Genomic DNA, 17606 nt, shown 5'->3' on the forward strand with positions numbered 1-17606 from the left:
CTGGCATGAACAATGCACAGGGCATTGTCCTAAGCACCTTTCTGTGTTTACTCCCAGGACAACCCATGACGCAGGAGCTGTGAGGTTTTTCCGAGGAGGAGAGAGCAGCACAAAGGGTTTCCCTGAGACCCTGAAGGTCACGTGGTTACGTGATGGCGGAGCTGGGCTTCTGGACCGGGAAGCTTTGTGAAATCCTCTTTCCTGAGCTCTGTCCCTTGTACCTCTGTCTCCGAGCCCTGTGACCATCCTGTGAGTGGGGTCCCCAATGCTGCATCCTCCTCCCCCTGAACAGCTTCTGCCTGCCTTGGCATGGGAGTGGCCACCATCCCCCCCGTGGCAATGACACCAGTAGGGGTGACTTCCCTACACTCGGGGGACTTTCTCGGTGCTGGAGACCAAGTGAGTACTTTTGACCACGTCAAGAGTTTCATTTGGTGGTCCTGACATTTGGTGAAGGGCCCTATTGAAGGGTCACGCTGGCAATATCTTCCTCTCTTCTTCTCTGGACTGTAAACACCACGAAGCAGGTAGTCCCTGAAGCCTCAGACTCAGCTCGGTTCACCTGAATGGCCGGGCATGTGTTCACCGGCAGGTGACTGGGCAGGTGAAGAGATGCCTACTTGGAAAACTGAGATGCCTGGTTGGGGGGGTGGGGTGGGGGGGTAGGTGGGGGCTGGGAGGTCTGCCAACATTCTGACTCTGAAGCACTTTCAAATTCTCCAGCACAGACGTGAAGGAAGGGGCGATTACTTCCTTTGACAAGGAAGGGACAGTGAGTTAAGAAGCTGATGGATCAGGAATTCACATGGGGTCGGGGAGGGGGGTACTTAGTATTTGAAAGACTCTACTCAGAAACCCATACTGCAGAGTGGGCTACCACAAGCTCTGGCTAACTAGAGTCAACACAAGTTGATCTAGAATACAAGATTAGGAGTCAACACTCACAAGCCTAACAGAAGATTCTTTAAAAAGCGATTTTCCAGCAATGAAATGACCGGTGTGTGTTAGATGTATGGGTTGGCTGGGAACCTTTATGGGTGCCCCTGTCCTTGTGTGAATGGTCCCTAGACTCAGGATTTGTTTGTTTCATTAGATGCTTTTAGGGGGTTTTGTCACCTGGCTCTGAAGAAGAAGTTCTTCAAATCTGGAGATAGAAGTTCTCTATCTGCCTATAGAACACGGTTACTTCTGCCCTGAGGGAAACCTTGCTGCAATTCTGTAAAAATCATTCCTGAGTATTCTGAAGCTCCTGATTCGGAGTCTTTAAATCACAGGTCAGATGAAAGCCTGAAGATTTTGGCATCTTCAGGATGGCTGTGTTGCCTCCGTCATGCAAAAAAAAATCCTATCACCAATCTCTCAACAGTGACCTCAACATCTGCGTCCCCCCTCCAGCTCAAGGGGTTGTTGTCCCCACCTAACCCACCCCCCCACAGTAAGAAAGGCTCTCGTTCATGCTTTCCTTTTGCTCCTGCCTCCTGGTGCAGCCCCCATGAGGCCCCACACAGCGGGCATGCCTTCTCTTCTTAGGAATCGGAAGTCACACCATTCTTTTAAAAGTGGTTGTCTCTGTGTCTCCATCTGACCATCTCTGATTAAAACAATTCCTACACGTGTCTCAAAACAAAGACCAGGGTTAGGGATTTGGAAAAAACCAGAGAGCTGCGGGCTCACCAAGTTGGCAAAATCTGTCTCAGGACTGTTCTCATGTCTTCTTGCTAATGCAAGTCTGAACGGGCTCTGCAAAGCCTGGGAGACTGACTTTCACTGCCGTGGGCCCCTTCGGGGCAAGGCTGGGGAGGGGGGAGGAGGCTGGCGGCCCTCAGCCACCCCTGGCTGGCGGAGGGTCCCAATGGCCACAGAGCTAGTAGTCCTGCCCAGCAGAAGTGTGTCTTTTCCCAGTCCCTCACACCTGTGCCCTGGTAGGGCACCCATGCTGTGCATGCTTGGAGCCAAGCCTTACCCAGGGCTGGCTCTGCACAGTGCTTTCCTGGCATGCCCATGGGCAGAGCACGGTGCATATGGCAAGCATGGTGAAAGTCAGCATTGGTGACCCCAGTACCTGGGCTCCGGTCCTGGTTCTGATTCTGCCCAGGGAGCCCCTGTGGCCTGGGCTAGTTGCTTCTGCTCTCTGTTCTCCTGTTTGTAAAAGAAGGTGGGAGCATGGGTGGGGAGGATCAGGGGTCCCATGAAGCTCCTCTCCAGCTATCCAGCGTAACCCCCTTCTGTTTGCTTTATTCCTGGGTAGAAGGGCTCAGGAAAGCCAGCACAAGGGCCCTGGCATGGTAAGGTGATGTAGGGCACCAGTGCCCTCCCCCCACAAAAGAATCTCTGGATCTGATGGCCTGGGAGCCTCCAGCAGAGGCTGCAGGAGAGGCCCTTGGTAATGAAAGGGGAAGCAGAAAGAGCCAGGACAGCTTGTGTGGCAGAGAGCAGGGAGGGATGGTGGGGTTGTCTTTGCCCGGTCCCACTGTTTTCTGCTGCACCACATGGGGGCTTTTGGGACTCAGAGTCAGGGAGCCAGGCTGTGGTCCCCAGGAGTCAGCAGAAAGGAAGCTGGGCACCCAGAGGGCTGTGTGTGTGTGTGTGACAGCATCAGAGCCAGGAAGGCAGCCAGCTCTGATGAAGCTTGGCGGGAGAGCCATGGCACCCCCCGCCCCAGAGAGGTCGTCACGACCCAGACTCTAGCCCTTCCGTCTTCCAGTCTGAGACACTCACCCGGTTTTGTGGAGCCCCTACCAAACCCACCAACGATGCCAACCTCCTTGGACTTCTCCGGCCTTTGTTATACCATGCCAGCCCCAGGGACCTCTTTCTGTCCCTGCCTGACTGCTCGTTGCTAACTCAGGCTTTGTGCTCTCAGGGCCCCTCTTCTGTCTCACCCCCTACTCGCAAGCACCCTCCTCTATATCTTCACAGCTTTCGTCATTGATTTACTTATAAGTTTATGTGGTTGTCATGGGGGTCCATCATCCCCGTTTAGGCCCGAGGTGGGGCAGGGACCTTGTCTGTCTGACTCACTCACTCTAGGCACAAAGGAGATGCTCAGTGAGTTTTTGTTGAAATGGATGAATGAGGAGTGCCTGGGTGGCTCAGTCGGCTAAGCACCTGCCTTCGGCTCAGGTCATGGTCCTAGGGTCCTGGGATGGAACCCAACGTTGGGTTCCCTGCTCAGTTGGGTTCCCTGCTCAGTGTTTCTTCCTTTCCCTCCACTGACCCTCTGTTTTCTCTCTCTCTTGTCAAATAAATGAATAAAATCTTTAGAAGAGAAAAGGAAAGGAAAGGAAAGGAGAGGAAAGGAAAGGAATGGATGAATGAATTCAGTCAGCTCCTAAGATGTCATATCATGACAACCTGGCCACTGGGAGTTAGCCCATAACCACAATCAGATTTGGGCCTTGAAGGCACGTGGGAGCATCGTTCTTGGCCAAATCCTCATTTTAGGTCTATTGACTTCTTTCCTGTAACTCTGCCATACTGTGACTGCCCTGCAGATTACTGTTCCTGGGGGCTTCGAGGAACAGGAATATGCCCACCAGAAACGTCCGTGAGGTGAGTTACTCGGGAGGATTTGTAGAGAAGAGAAGCGATGGAGGGATGAACGGGCTTTGTGACTGGGGGTTGTGACCCATATCTCTGCTGACTTTCACTGAGTGAGCCCTCAGAGGGGCGTCCCAGGAGCAGATGCAGCTCTGCTGGGGTCAGGCAGACCCTCAGAGCAGAAGGAGACACATCTTCAAGTCATACTGAGATCATCACAACACGATTTATTTCCTGGGAGTTTTCAATGTGGACTCCGTCAGCAGGAGGTTTCCACCTAGAATTTTGTGGGATTTTCAACTTTCCCAAGGAAGAGAATGGCCTCTGTGGCTCTGTTGATCAGCAGCAGCAGGAAGGGCCGATCGAAGTGGATGACAGTGTGAGAGGGGCCGTCCTTCGAGCGGACTATGAGCTTGGTGGCCGTGGCCGCTGCGGCTTCGGTACCCTCCTCGCTGACATCCAGCACAGCCTTGTGGGCAGCCTACCAAGGGAAAAACACATGTCAGCAGCCCCCACGGAGGCAGCGCTACTTCACTGAGCCTCGGGGTTCTGCCTCGGGGATGGTGATGCCCCCTCCAGGGACCTCCAGCTCACTGCTTCCGATGCCGGGCATGGGGTGTGCACCTGCCGCTGAGATGGTGAACTGGATCTCTACGAGTCCAGTGGTTGCAAATGCACACCAGAAAGCTTAGGGTTGTGTCCCAGTTCTGCCACTTTATTGGCATGGAAGTTACTTAGGGGCTGCTGATGTCACTTTCCAAATCTCTGAAAGGGTCATCGTCCTGGTGTATTTCCCACAAGGTCATGGGTGAATTAAAGGAGATCAGGCAAAGTACGGGTGCCACTGTATTGCTACAAGGTTGCCCAGGAGATGCAGGGTGGTGTCATTACATAGTGGGTCCCTTCTGGGTCTTCTAGAGAAGAGACTTCACCAGGGGCTCATGCCCTCCCAAGCCTCAGGGGGCCTGAGAACTCCAGGCAGTTACAGCTGCTGCTGTTCATATATGCACATAAGCACATGATGGGAAAATGACCGTTACACTCAGCATATGCCGTTGGGACCTCTGTATTCTTTCCCCGGACACCAATGACAAAACCCCCTTCAGTGACCCAGGACCACTTCTGACCATTCTAGTCTATCATCAAGATACATTTTTCGGTCAGGGATCAGAAACTCCTAAGCAGACAAGAACCAGACCTTTTGGAAGAGCAGGGGGGCAGGCACACAGGGCCCCTGGAGGGTTCCCTCTCCCTAAGAGGGGTGCTCACAGCTCAGGTCTGGCTGATGGATTCTGCATAGAGGTTTGGGTTCACTGTTGCTGTGTGGGAATCGGACTCAGTGATTTCTTTCAAGACAATCAGAAATCTCTCCTTTGAGGTACAGTAGCCTACATGGTAGAAATAGGCTCTGTCTTTTTCTTTTTAACATTGCAAGCCAAACACAGCACTTCTACAGGGTAAAAATGGCCCTTGGGCAGCCGATGTGACTTCAGTGTGAGGCCCCAGGATTCAGGGAGGTGAGGCAGAATGCCAGGTGGGCATTTGCTCATCTGTAGCGGGTCTCGAGGTAGAAGTGTTGCCTTCCTAGCACAGGCCTAGTTTTCAAGGAACGGTAGCTGGATCTTAGGAACATTAATTGGAAGAGGGATAAAAGTTGCCTGTGTATCAGAAGGATGATGGCCATAAAGCCACAGGCCTGGAAACCTTGAAATTCAGCCCTACTTCTGCCATAGAGAGGTCACTTTGCCTCTCAGGGTCGATGTTTCCCTATCAATGAGATGTGAGGGCTCGATTAGCCAGTCGCCATAGTCCCTTCCAGCTCAGGCAAATGTTCTCATGGATCAACTCACTTTGGAAAGCTGCAGGAAGTCTCTCTTTGTAATTCCGGAAAAATCAGCATTTCTATCAAAGGCATGCCGGATGCCCATCTTTGGGAGGATGGTTTCTAGGTCATAGAAGGCAGAAATGGAGAATTTTGGAATGAACACCTCTATCCACCTGTGGAGATGGGGAAAGGACAATGTGAGGTCACAAGCCCTTTGGTCTCTAGCTCTGCTTCTTGGAGGCATTTTGGGAGACTTTGTTCTTCTTCTAGCTTTTGCTGGTTGCTGTTAAAGTAGTCAACACATCCCAGACATCCAACCCAGGTTGCTCTGGAGGTAAGCCCCCTGGATGAGCAGGTCTGGCTTCATAGAGAAGTAAGAAGGGTGGGGGGGGGGTGCGTAATAAAGTAAAGGACAGACCATAGACAGGGGCCCAGCAAGGGGTCCTGTGGCAACAATCAGTGTGGGGCACCAGGCAGTGATGGACATTGTGTCCACCGTCTCCCCTAGCCCTTCCTGAGACAAACCCTGACAAACACTGAGAGCAGCAGAGTCCAGTAGAACTTTCTGCAAGGTTGGAAAGATTCTGTCTGTGCTGACCAGGATGTCGGCAACTGGCCACACGGGGTTATCGAGCCCTTTAAATATGGCTAGTGCCAAGGATGGGGAAAAACCCGTAGTTTTACCAATTTTTATTCACTTAAATTCATTAAATTTTATTCATTTAAATTTAAATTTTACTCATAAAAATTAAATTCATTAAATTTAAATAACTGCTTGGGGCTAGTAGTTGGACAGCACAGCCCTGGAGTGCAGCATAATTTTTTTCCTTCCTCTGCAATGGTTTCCCTGAACCAAGAATGAAAAGCCCACATTTTCTGAGCATTTACTGTGTGTCAGGCACTGTCCCAGGCACTTTCATGAGCTTCATTTCCATTTTAAAGACATTAAGATTGTTTTATTGCTTTGCCCAAGGTCATGTACTTGGTAAGTCACAGAAATGAAAGCACAGAAGTGCTGGGTGGACACTTACATCCTCATCGATGGGCATCTAGCACAATGGACAGCTCTCTCTTCCTGGTTAGGGTCTCCTGTGCTGGCCCGGCCATCTCCTCCCTGGTCCATCTGTCCCTCTTCACACACTGCCCCCTGCCCCAGCCTCCATGCTGCCTCCTCTGTCCAGCTGTGGTGGCAGTCAGAGGACAAACCTCTGAAGCATCCTATAGTGTTCCTTGGTTCCCAGCTATGCCTCTTTGCCAGCACTGTTTCCTTTACTGGGAGTGCCCTTCTCAATCCTATCTGTACCTTCACGTCCTACCTATGCTCCTGACTCACGTCACCACCTCCTTGAAGCCCACCACGGATCCCAGCTAAAAGCTATCTCTTTTTGCTCAGAAGCTCCTCAGCACATTGCCTGGGCTTCCTCTGGGGCACTGAACTTTGTCTTCTTGAGTTAGTTCCTGATCCCGTCTTGTCTCCCCCTGGATCTTGGGCACCCGGGAATGGTGCAAACGAGGCCAAGAAAACGAGGCTCAGAGATTGTACATAAGACTTTGACTTTCCTTTTTTATCTTATGGTTAATAGTCTTTTGATGGTCTCCATAATAGATACAGAACTAATAATAATCTTACTATTAGCTAACATTATCGATCACATATGATCTTTCTGGCACTGTTCTAAGCACTTTATAAATAGTAACTTGTTTTATCTTTTCAACAGCTTCTGGGTTGAGTAGCAGTATTACCCTCATTTTCTAGGTGAACGTTGGTGCTTTTTTTTGCTGGTTTGTTTTTATGGAATCATTCCATGGAATTTAATATCAGATTGGCTGGTAGAGTGAGTTCTCCTGGGATGGAATCACTACAAGGACATAATAGTGTTGTGGGGACATATTAGCTACATGGCCTTGGGCAATTCACCTCCCCTCCTGGAGACTCTACTTCCTTATCTATGGATGGGGATGATAGCACTCTTCATCTGTCAGGTGATTATGAAGTTCAAGTGAGACCACAGCCCCAAGTTCCCTATCCAGCAGGCAGCTGGGGATTAGTTGGCATTCAACAGCTGCTATCATGGTCTTTCCCCTGTCCTTGGAGTTACCCCACCAGCTGCCTCAGGCCCCAGGAGACTGACACAGATTCCCACCTTTTCTGGAGTAAGTGGCTCCAATTCCTCAGTGTCTTGGCTGACAAAGCCTGTTCCAGCTGCCTCATCTTGCCCTGGCCAGGGAGGACAAAGAAGGCTGCGGTGTGTCTGCCGTAGTCCATCCGCAGCACTGAGCAGTTCAGTTTTGGATCCACTCCAAAGGCAAACTCTTCCACCTGGTGCATCATTGGGACCTTCACAGTGGTCTTCTTGCCCACCAGAAATGGGGAGCTCTTCCTCGTAGAGCCAGGGTTAAAGGGCTTTTCCCACTTGGCTAGCATGGAGAGAGAAGAGAGGTCTTTACGTCTAAGTACAGATAGTAAGTGGAGGACAACGAAAATGATGAAGTAAGGATCTCTGAAAACTCTCTCCTCCATAAAAGCCATGAAAAAAACTGCCCACAATGGTCAGAATAAACTTCTTTAGAATTCTGGAAATTAAACAAACTCTTTAAGCAGATTATGGGACAGTTTATTAAATGGAAGCGGCTAAATCTTGGTAAGAAATTGAGCTTTGTGGTGTTTTAACTTGCCCTAGTTCCATTCCTTTTGTACTAACCCTTCAATAATAGCCTTGAAAAATAATAGCCTGCATTTGCAGTGAAATCCAGCAGTCTGGAGCCACTGAAGGGGAAAAAATAGGGCTGGAACCCATTCAAAGACTCATTCCCAGAGAACTGTTATTTGACCCATCTTGTGCTTCCCTGGAAGGCATCACTTGCAAAATTCCCTGTGTTTGATCTGATTTGGAGTTCAACCAAGGCAAAAAAGATTATTCCTTGGAGGAAATTAGTCAAAAACAGTCACAGGTGAAGATAAATTTTGTAGCTTCTGGAGGCAGTAGGTAAGAGTTGGGGCAATCAACAGATTAATCAAAAAGGTTAACAGGATGGGTTGGGAGCAGGGGTGGCATCTGCAAATATGACAGAGTAAGGACCTCTGTATATTTCCCCTTCCATTAGGACAATAAGAAAAACTGGCAAAGATATTCAGAATCAACTTTTTTGGAACTCTGGAAATTAACCAAAGGCTTACAGCTACCTGGGGAGAGTTAATTCAAGAAAAATGGCCGAATCTCAAGAATAGTTGACTTCATGGTTATTTTAACCTGTGCCAGTTCCACTCTCTGCTCTCCAGCTTAGCAGTAGCCTTGAAAAATAGCGGCCTATATTCCCAAAATCATTGAGAGAATAACTTTCAAAGACTCATTTTTATCTCTTGACCTCTGTAGTTATCTGGAAGACCCCCATTTCCAAGGTTTACTGGTGCTCACTCAGTGCTAAAACCTTCTTCTCAGGGGGTTGGAAATTTTTGTTAGAAACAATTACAGGCGGTGTTTTAGTTTCATTGTTGTCCGGGTGAGGATAACAGATGGGACGAACCACAGAGTGATCAAAAGTTCTGAAAGGAGAAGCTGAAGAATAAGATGTCCTTAGGACATTTGGATAGTTCCACTATATCCTGGGCATTTTGAGGCTGCATGCATGTATATAGCTGTATGTATATTTGAGAAAAAATGTGAGAAGGCTATAAGTTCCTACTTATGGCTGACTTTGAGGATTTGCATAAACAGAAAGTGAAGACTGAGTCAGATTTATAAACTGGCTGGGTGAGTTTGGGTGATGGCACACTCTGCTATGTACACAAAAGCCCTCAGCAAAGACTAAGAGATTTATTTGTTTTAGACACATATGGAATCTCTGCCCAATCATAGCTAGCCACTTAACTAAACAAGAATACCCTTCGGTGGTCACACATCACAAAGTATAGACTTTAATTATTTCAGAAAAATCACTAAACAAACAACAACTATTGCAACAAGAGAAAACAATCAGTCCTTGAAAAAGGGAGAGAATCTGATTCTCAGAGTTGTTGCACTACATAATTTAAAAAATCTAGTTCTTACAAAAAAAAAGTGAGACGTAAAAAGAAAGTATAGACCAAACAATCTACTAATATCAAAAATAAGAGAAGAAACAATGCCATAGATCTTGTGGACATTAAAAGGAAAAGAAAGGAATACTACGAACAACTCTATGCCCATCAATTTGATAACCTATATGAGATATTCCAATTTGTTAATACATAAGAAGAAATAGACAATATGAATAGGCCTATATCTATTAAAGAAATTGACAATAATTAATAACTTTCCAAAACAGGAAATACCAGGTCCAGATGGATTCACTGGTGAAGTCTACCAAATATTTAAGGAAGAAATTATACCAATTCTTACAATGTCTTTCAGAGGATAGAAACAGAGAAAATATTTCCTAACTTGTTCTATGAAGCCAGCATTATTTTAATACCCAGATCAGACAAAGACATAGCAAGAAAGGAAAACTACCGACCAATATCTGTCATGATATGTGGAGCAAAAATGCTCCACAAAAATATTAGCAATCAAATTTGATAATGTATAAAAATAATTATACACCACAATCAAATGGGGTTTATCCCAGGTTTGTAAGGCTGATTTGACATTTGAAAATAAATTAATGTAATCCATCATCAAGAAGCTAAGCAAGAAAAAGTAATCATTATCAATAAAGGAAGCAAAAGCATTTGACAAAATCTAACACCCATTCATAGTAAAAATTCTCAGTAAACTAGAAGTAAAAGAGAACCTCCTCAATTTGTTTTAAAATATCTACAAAAAGCCTATAGCTAACGTCAGACTTAATGGTGAGAAATGCAAAACTTTTCCACTAAGTTCAGGTATAATACAAGGATGTCCCCTCTTGCCACTCCTTTTCGGTATTTTACTGGAAGTTCTAGCTAATGCAATAAGATAAAAAAAAGAAACAAAAAGTATACAGATTGGGAAGGCAGACATAAAACTGTCTTTGTTCACAGATGACATGATCGTCTATGTAGAAAATCCAAGAGCTGACAAACAAAAGAACTCCTGGAACTCGTAAGTGATTAAAGCAAGGTTGCAAGATAAAAGGTTAATATGCAAAAGTCGATGCTTTTCCATACACCATCAATGAACGAATGGAATTTAACATTAAAAACACAATACCAGGGCGCCTGGGTGGCTCAGTGGGTTAAAGCCTCTGCCTTCGGCTCAGGTCATGATCCCAGAGTCCTGGGATCGAGCCCCGCATCGGGCTCTCTGCTCAGCAGGGAGCCTGCTTCCTCCCCTCTCTCTCTGCCTGCCTCTCTTCCTACTTGTGATCTCTGTCTGTCAAATAAATTAAAAAAAAAACAAAACACAATACCATTTACATTTGCATCCAAAAACAACTTATACATTTAGCAAAATATGTATAAGATCGATTGAAGAAAATTATAAAACTCTGATGAATGAAATCAAAGAACTAAATGAATGGAAAGATATTCCTTGTTCATGAACAGAAAGACTCAATATTGTTACAATGTCAGTTCTTCCCAATTTGATCTATAGATTCAATGCAATCTCAATCAAAACCTTAGCAGGTTGTATTATAGATATTAACAAACTAATACTAAAGTTTATATAAAAAAACAAAAGACCCAGAATAGGCAACACAGTATTGAAGGAGAAGAACAAAGTTGGAAGACTGACAATAACCAACTTCAAGATTTACTCTAAAGCTATGGTGCTCAAGACAGTCTGGTATTGGTGAAGAACAGACGGACAGATCAATGGAACAAAGAGAGAGCTTACAAATAGACCCATGTAAATATAGTCAACTGATCTTTGACAAAAGAGTAAAGGCACAAAGGAGTGGAGTGAAAATAGTCTTTTCGACAAATGGTGTTGAGACAACGGCATTCATATGCAAAGAAAAAAAAGAATCTAGACACATACTTTTTATCTTTCATTAAAACTAACTCAAAATGGATCACAGACCTGAAGGTAAAACACAGACCTGTAAAACACCTAGAAGATAACATAGGAGAAAAACTAGATGACTTTGGGTATGGCAATAATTTTTAGAACACCAAAGGCATGATCCCTGAGAGAAATCAGTGATAAGCTGAACTTCATTAAAATTTAAAACTTCTGCTCCGTGAAAGACAATGTCAACAGAATGAAAAGCCAAGCGACCTAGTAGGAGAAAATATGCACCTGATAAGACTCTTATCCAAAATGTACAAAGAACTCTTAAAACTTAGATAAGAAAACAAGTAACAGGATTTTAAAAAGTAGGCCAAAAACCTGAACAGATAGATCACCAAAGAAGATAGGCAGATGGCAGATAAACATGAAAAGAGGCTCCATATCCTATGTCATCAGGAACATGCAAATTGAAACAACCACAACACACCCATTCACACGCCCCACGTCTGGAACATTGACAGCACCAAATGCTGGAGAGGATGGGAAGCCACAGGGACTCCCCCACTGCTGGTGGGAATGCAAGATAGTAGAGGCACTTTGAAGGACAGTCTGGTGGTTTCTTTCCAAACCAGCACTCTTGCCGTACAATCCTGCAAGCAAGCTCCTTGGTAGAAGGAATTGAAAACTATGTCCACACAAAACCCTCCATGTATTCTATGATTCTATTTATAGAAAATGTTCATTCTTTTTTTTTTTTTAAGATTTTATTTATTTGATAGAGATCACAAGTAGATGGAGAGGCAGGCAGAGAGAGAGGGGGAAGAAGGCTCCCCGCCAAGTGGAGAGCCCGAAGTGGGGCTCGATCCCAGCACCCTGGGATCATGACCTGAGCCGAAGGCAGAGGCTTTAACCCACTGAGCCACCCAGGTGCCCCTATAGAAAATGTTCAAAATAGCAAATCTATGAAGACAGAAAGTAGATTGCTTGTTTCTGGTGAAGGAAGAGCAGAAATGAAGCGAGTCTCATGGATAGAGAGTCTCTTTTGGAGGTGATGAGAATGTTCTGGAATTACATAGTGGAGGTATTTGTACAACCTTGTGGATGTACCAAAACCCAAACCCACTGAATTGTGCAATTTAAGTTGGCAGATTTTGTGGTATGTGAATTATATTTCATTAAAAAAATACGATTAAATTAAATGGAATAGCATATATAAAGCACAGGAAAATTAGAAGGGGCTCACGGCATGTTAATTCCTTTTCCTTCCCCTCCCTCCTTACCCCATGGACGGATACACGGGTGGGAAGGTGAAGAGGCAGATAGAGGGAAAGATAAGTGGGGGAGGGATGAACGGCAGGAGGGAGAAAGGAAGGGAAGGAGAGAGAAAGGGAGAAGGGATGATACAGTAGTGTCCATGACGATTCTGCTAAAGTTGGCTCTGTCATCATCCATCCTGTGAGCACAGAGGCTCGCACACATCAGGCTGTCAATACAGGAGAGATCTTTTAAAGCAATGTGGCCAGAATCATGAAGCAAGTAAGGGGAAGATGGAGAATTCAGACCCAGGGCTGTCTGACTTAAAGCCCATGTCCATTCTGCTGCAGCAGTGTGTTTGTAAACTGTAAAGTTCTAGACTGATGCGCTGAGGGGGGGTGTCAATGGCAATCATCCAGGCCTGTCTGCACTTGCACACCTATAAAAGTGCTCTGGCCTGTGGATTTCCCTCTGAAGCGGGGTTGTCAGAGAACTCTGCACCCCTCCTCGAAACCTTCTGGAGGCACCAAGGATGCTGGTGATAGCAAGAGATGAGGTCCTTACAAGCTCATTTCCAGAAGACTTTCCCCGTGGGCTGCCCACGGAGCCCAATGTCAGCCCCTCGGGACACATAACCAGACTATCCAAGGTCAGAGCTGAACGAGCCCCCGTCATCGATCAAGTGAAGCTGAGAAAGGGACGAGGATGTGGCCACAGTCATGCAGCCAGCTTGTTACAAGGCTGGTCCGAATCCAGACTTCCCACTCCCTGACTGTGCTGTCTAGGGTTTGTTTAGCTTGCTTATTCAACTGGAGAGTGAAGGGGAAACAAGATTAAAATAAAAATCAAGCCCTCAGAGCCTTACCTTTAAAGAAAATGTGGTTCACCAGGACCATGACTGTCAGAGGTTCAAGGCCTTGGATTAAGTCTACCACCTTCCCTTTCGTCTCCTTCTCCACATAGCTGTTGATCTTCTCCCGGGCAGTGGAGGTGCTTGAGAAATCTATAGAGAAGATTTTGGACTCATACAGCCTCTTGATGTTGTCCAAGAAATTTGCCTGCAGCTGAAGCTCCTTTTTGAGGAAGAGGACACTCCCCATCCTCAGGTCCAGGTCTTTGCTGGGGGCTCTGAGCGACTGGAGCAGGTGCTGGAAGGCCTGGTGGATGGCGGGCTCCAGCACGTGTGTGAGGTTGAACCCCAGGCTCTGGAGGATCTGGGTCTTGGTGGCTGAGCGGGCCCCAAGGGATAGCATGGCCAGGGAAGCGGAGACACTCAGTGGGGAGAAGAAGACATTCTGGTCTGGAGTCTTCAAAACCAGCCTCCGGTACAGGCGGAAGGCAAAGTTGGTGTTGCTGGAGGACAGCCGGGAGGCGGCGGTGCTCCTTGAGGAGGATAGGCAGAGGGATCCCTTGCTGGGGGTCCCGGGTGGGGGCACACAGCGGATTACAGCGCAGATGCTGACAATGAGGAAAACTCCATAAAAGGTCGATGCCATTTTGGAACGAGGTAATCTGCAAGAGAGGAAAGAACCATCGAGGGAAGGTGAGCGGAGCGTCTGGCCGCCGAATCCGAGATCTCGCAACACCCCTCCCCATTCAAGACAGAATGGGGACAGGCGGGATGGTGAACCGGGCAGTTCACTCTGTAATCTCATTGGCTCTCATGAACGAGAGGCAGGTAGTATCGTTGTCTTTAGCTTACAAACAAGCAAACAGGCCTCAGAGACGTTGTGTCACTGATCTCAGGCCACCCAGCTTGTTTGTGTTCTGTCTGGGATTCAAAGTCAGGTCTTAAACCCCGAATCTCAGCTCCCACGCTCTTGGCTGTTTCTGCTTGGTAGGCTTCCTGTTCAGAAAGGAAGACAGTGGAACCAGGCTGCAAAGTGCCAATCTTAGCAGCCACCATAAGGCATCCTCTTATCCCTCAGAGATCCCTCGAGACATTCTTGGTCCCTTTTGTGTTGAATTGATCATTTCCTTGCCGTGGCTGCCCTCTCCTAGCCACAGGCATTTGCTGGCAGTGTCGCTGTCCTTCAACAGGCTGGCCTGGGACCATAGTCCTCAGGGGCCTTGAGGACAGGTGCCTTGTTGCTGGTGGGCTGCTAGCTCTAGCCGTGAGCGCCTGGCCCCTGCACACCCCGTCCAGCTAGACTGATGCACCAGGAGCATTTTGGACTAGGCGAGCTGGAGGCAGGTGGAAATGCCGGTCGTTCTGGAGTGGGGGAGGGCTGGGCTACATCTCACTGTGAGGCTCACAATGGGCAAGTTTTAGCTTCTCTGGACTTCGGTTTTCTTTTTTGGCTCTGATGGGATGGTCTGTACCGTATCTAGGTATTCAGAGGATCGAGCGTGATGAGGTCACTGGTCCCTGTAGGGATAGTCCTAAGGACCTAGCCATGCTCCCAACAACCTTTTGGTTGAAACGCAATTTATGTAAATCGAGTAATACTTGATCATACCAGATGTGATGAAGAGCAGAAGGAACTATACAAAGAATCTTTTTGCCAAGTGAGTAATTCTTTGGCGAAACTGCAAAACCATCCCCATTGCCCTTTATCTAATTGGGCGATTTTTGTCTTATAGGCAGGGGCACGTGAGGCGGGCTGCAGAGACGGGGCCACCGGCAGGAGGTACAGACTTGATTCTGCCCACAAGACCCACAGAGGGAATGCTGAGGAGTGCTTCTGTCCAAAAGGAATGTCCAAGGACTGTTCTGGGAGCCACATGTGTCCTTCTCTGCTCCACCCGCCTCGGGTACACGGCCCCGTGTAGGGGTGGCAGGAGACGCTTTGTGCCCTGGCCTATGTGGAAGGGTGTTCAACCGGGGTGGAAGGGACTGAAAGAAGGAGGCACTTGAGATGAAAACCCCGAGTTCCTCCTATTTGATGAATTCTGTGACAGGCTGCGGGTGCTCGGGACGCCGTGTGAGAATGCGGGGTCTGTAGGACAGCTCTGGTGTTAGCATGGGTCATGTGAAAGAGGAAACCATGGGCCCACCCTGCTGCCACTCACGCCGAGTTCCCAACCAGGCTGAAAACCTCATCCTACCGCAGGTTCTGCCTCCCCCAGAAATGTGGTCTTAACCAGTCAGTCAGGAATCTTTCCATCAGGCCAGGGAGTCAGCCACATGGGGCCTGTCCCCCTAAGGGAGATGAGGTCATCCTCGTGGGAAGACCCCTTGCCTTTCCCTCTAGGGCAAAACCCCTGGCCTGGAAAAGTCTCTTTAGTTGGCCAATAATGGCCTTGCCCAACCCTCCTTCTGTGAAAACTCGCCACTTCGTACACCTCCTCGGAGTGCCCTCTGTTTGCTGCCCAAGTCGCGGATTGCTCGTAAAGCCAATATTAGCAGGAGGCCCGAGCTCAACAGGCAGTTAGGAATCAGAGCCTCAGCAACACCCTCCTCTCCTACACAACCAGGATCCAGGTAAAGAATGGCAGCCTCGTGTGACACCTCTGCGTCGTGTCCTCCCAGGCCCCCACACCCCGCTCCATCTGCAAAAGGGGGTGGCCCCGAGGAAGAAGGGACACAGTGTGACACCCAGCACAGTGCCAGGCCCGCAGATGGCATGAAGTCAAAGCTGCTGCTTCTCCCTCATGGCTGTTGTGATTTTGCGTTCCTCCCTTGGAAGCAGAGGGAAGGGACAGGCTTGTTCCGCGGTATTCCTGACTGCGGGAAGGGATGGAATTGGGGAAGAGAACACCAGCCATTCTGGAGGGGAAGGGAGTCACCGCCGGGCCCCGCGATGAGATACCATGGAGAGGCAGGGGCCTGTATCCCTCTCGGGGCAGGTAGGGGTGGGAGTGGGGCTGTCGGGGCACCTGCTAACACCAGCTGTACCTCCCAGAGGAGCCACACCCCATCAGCAGACATGGCCTTGCCAGAGGACATCCGACTCCATGCGCCACATCCTGGGCTGAGCGAGGGAGACCAGCCTGGACCAGCAGCCACTCAGTACGTTAGTGAGTATCCTGGCCCCTCGTGGCCGTGGCCGCGTGACCTTAGACGAGCTGCAGCTTCTCTCTGGGCCTTGGGGACGTGGCCTCGGAGGGCTCTACGGCCATGGGCCTCAAGGGGCAGATCCTTATGCTCTTCAGGAAAAGCTCTGATGAAAGCTTACTTGCTCGGCTCTTAAAATCCAACCTCCTTCTGCACTTGGCCTCTTCTCACCCCCAGCTCCTTTCCTCTCATGGCCGCCCTTTCTCTCTCCCACGGAGGCCCCCCACTGCCTCCGTGCTGTGACAAGACTGCGCTGGGGGTAAGGGGTGAGTCCTGCCAGTGGGCTTTGCCCTTCTTGATAAGAGGGACACTCTGTCCTCTCTGCACCTGCCCCTGTCTGGGCCCCTCTCGACCGGGGGGGCCACTGTCTTCCCCCCACCTTTCATCCTCTCTCCCCTGCTCTGTCCCACACTGGGCTCCCGGCTGGGACACTCATCCGTACCACAGACAGGGGGAACTTTCTAGATGCAAAGCCCACTGTCACTCACCTACTCAGCTTCCTCAGTGGCTCCTGACTGACCTCCGGAGGAACGGCCAAGCACCTGTCATTCGAGGTCCTTCCCGGCTGGGTTCTGACTTACCTCCCCAGCTTCATCCTCAGGCACGCAGCTGTTTCGGGTTCCTGGAAAGGTTGCATGGCCCTCCTCCCACCCACCCTGCCCTGTCTTCATTTGCATCCTTGTCTAGCTTGAGCGCCAAAGGGCTTCATTCCATTCAAAAACCCTACGCGCCTGGTGACGCACACTTCTGGCAAAGCCCCAAACCTAGAGTAACCTACCTGTCTGCTCCTTCTCTGCCAAGTGCTGGGGGGAGGGTGGCTCAGCAAGGCAGTCTGGTCCGCGGTGACTTCCCAGTCACCGGTCTTGATGTGCCCGGCAACAGAGCACCGATGACCTCACTCTCCTATTCACTGCAGGGAGTAGCTCAGTCTTCCATTTCCCGAAGTTGGACTCCTCAGCCTGCCACCAGGTCATCTGTGCGTGCACACACACATCAGACCACCTTGCCTCCCACCTCCCATGAAAGACCATCAGAAAAGGAACGTATCCTCCTCTCCCCAGCACTCCTCCCAGAACTT

General features: G+C 48.7%; 1 protein-coding gene across 1 annotated transcript; it reads right to left on the minus strand.

Annotated features, from left to right (window-relative positions):
* Positions 1-3747: 3747 nt before the first annotated feature.
* On the minus strand, positions 3748-17194 carry LOC111148770 (serpin family A member 9). The gene is made up of 5 exons (XM_022505570.1): positions 17017-17194; positions 13397-14043; positions 7510-7783; positions 5391-5538; positions 3748-4021 (listed from the first exon to the last, which is right to left on the minus strand). Exons 2-5 carry the CDS (start codon positions 14025-14027, stop codon positions 3818-3820), a joined length of 1257 nt encoding a protein of 418 aa, XP_022361278.1. The 5' UTR covers positions 14028-14043; positions 17017-17194; the 3' UTR covers positions 3748-3817.
* Between the last annotated feature and the right edge of the window lie 412 nt (positions 17195-17606).

Source organism: Enhydra lutris, unplaced genomic scaffold, assembly GCF_002288905.1.
Source record: "Enhydra lutris kenyoni isolate GAN:26980312 unplaced genomic scaffold, ASM228890v2 scaffoldscaffold20, whole genome shotgun sequence".
Taxonomy (NCBI): Eukaryota; Metazoa; Chordata; class Mammalia; order Carnivora; family Mustelidae; genus Enhydra; species Enhydra lutris.

Bases quoted from the DNA above. Each gene is read 5' to 3' on its own strand.
- LOC111148770 (XM_022505570.1), bottom strand. From the start codon at position 14,027: ATGGCATCGACCTTTTATGGAGTTTTCCTCATTGTCAGCATCTGCGCT. The intron at 7,784-13,396 runs GTAAGGCTCTGA...TCTCCATGCTAG, and splicing joins GAACCACATTTTCTTTAAAG to CCAAGTGGGAAAAGCCCTTT. The intron at 4,022-5,390 runs GTGAGTTGATCC...TTCCCTTGGTAG, and splicing joins ACTTCCTGCAGCTTTCCAAA to GCTGCCCACAAGGCTGTGCT.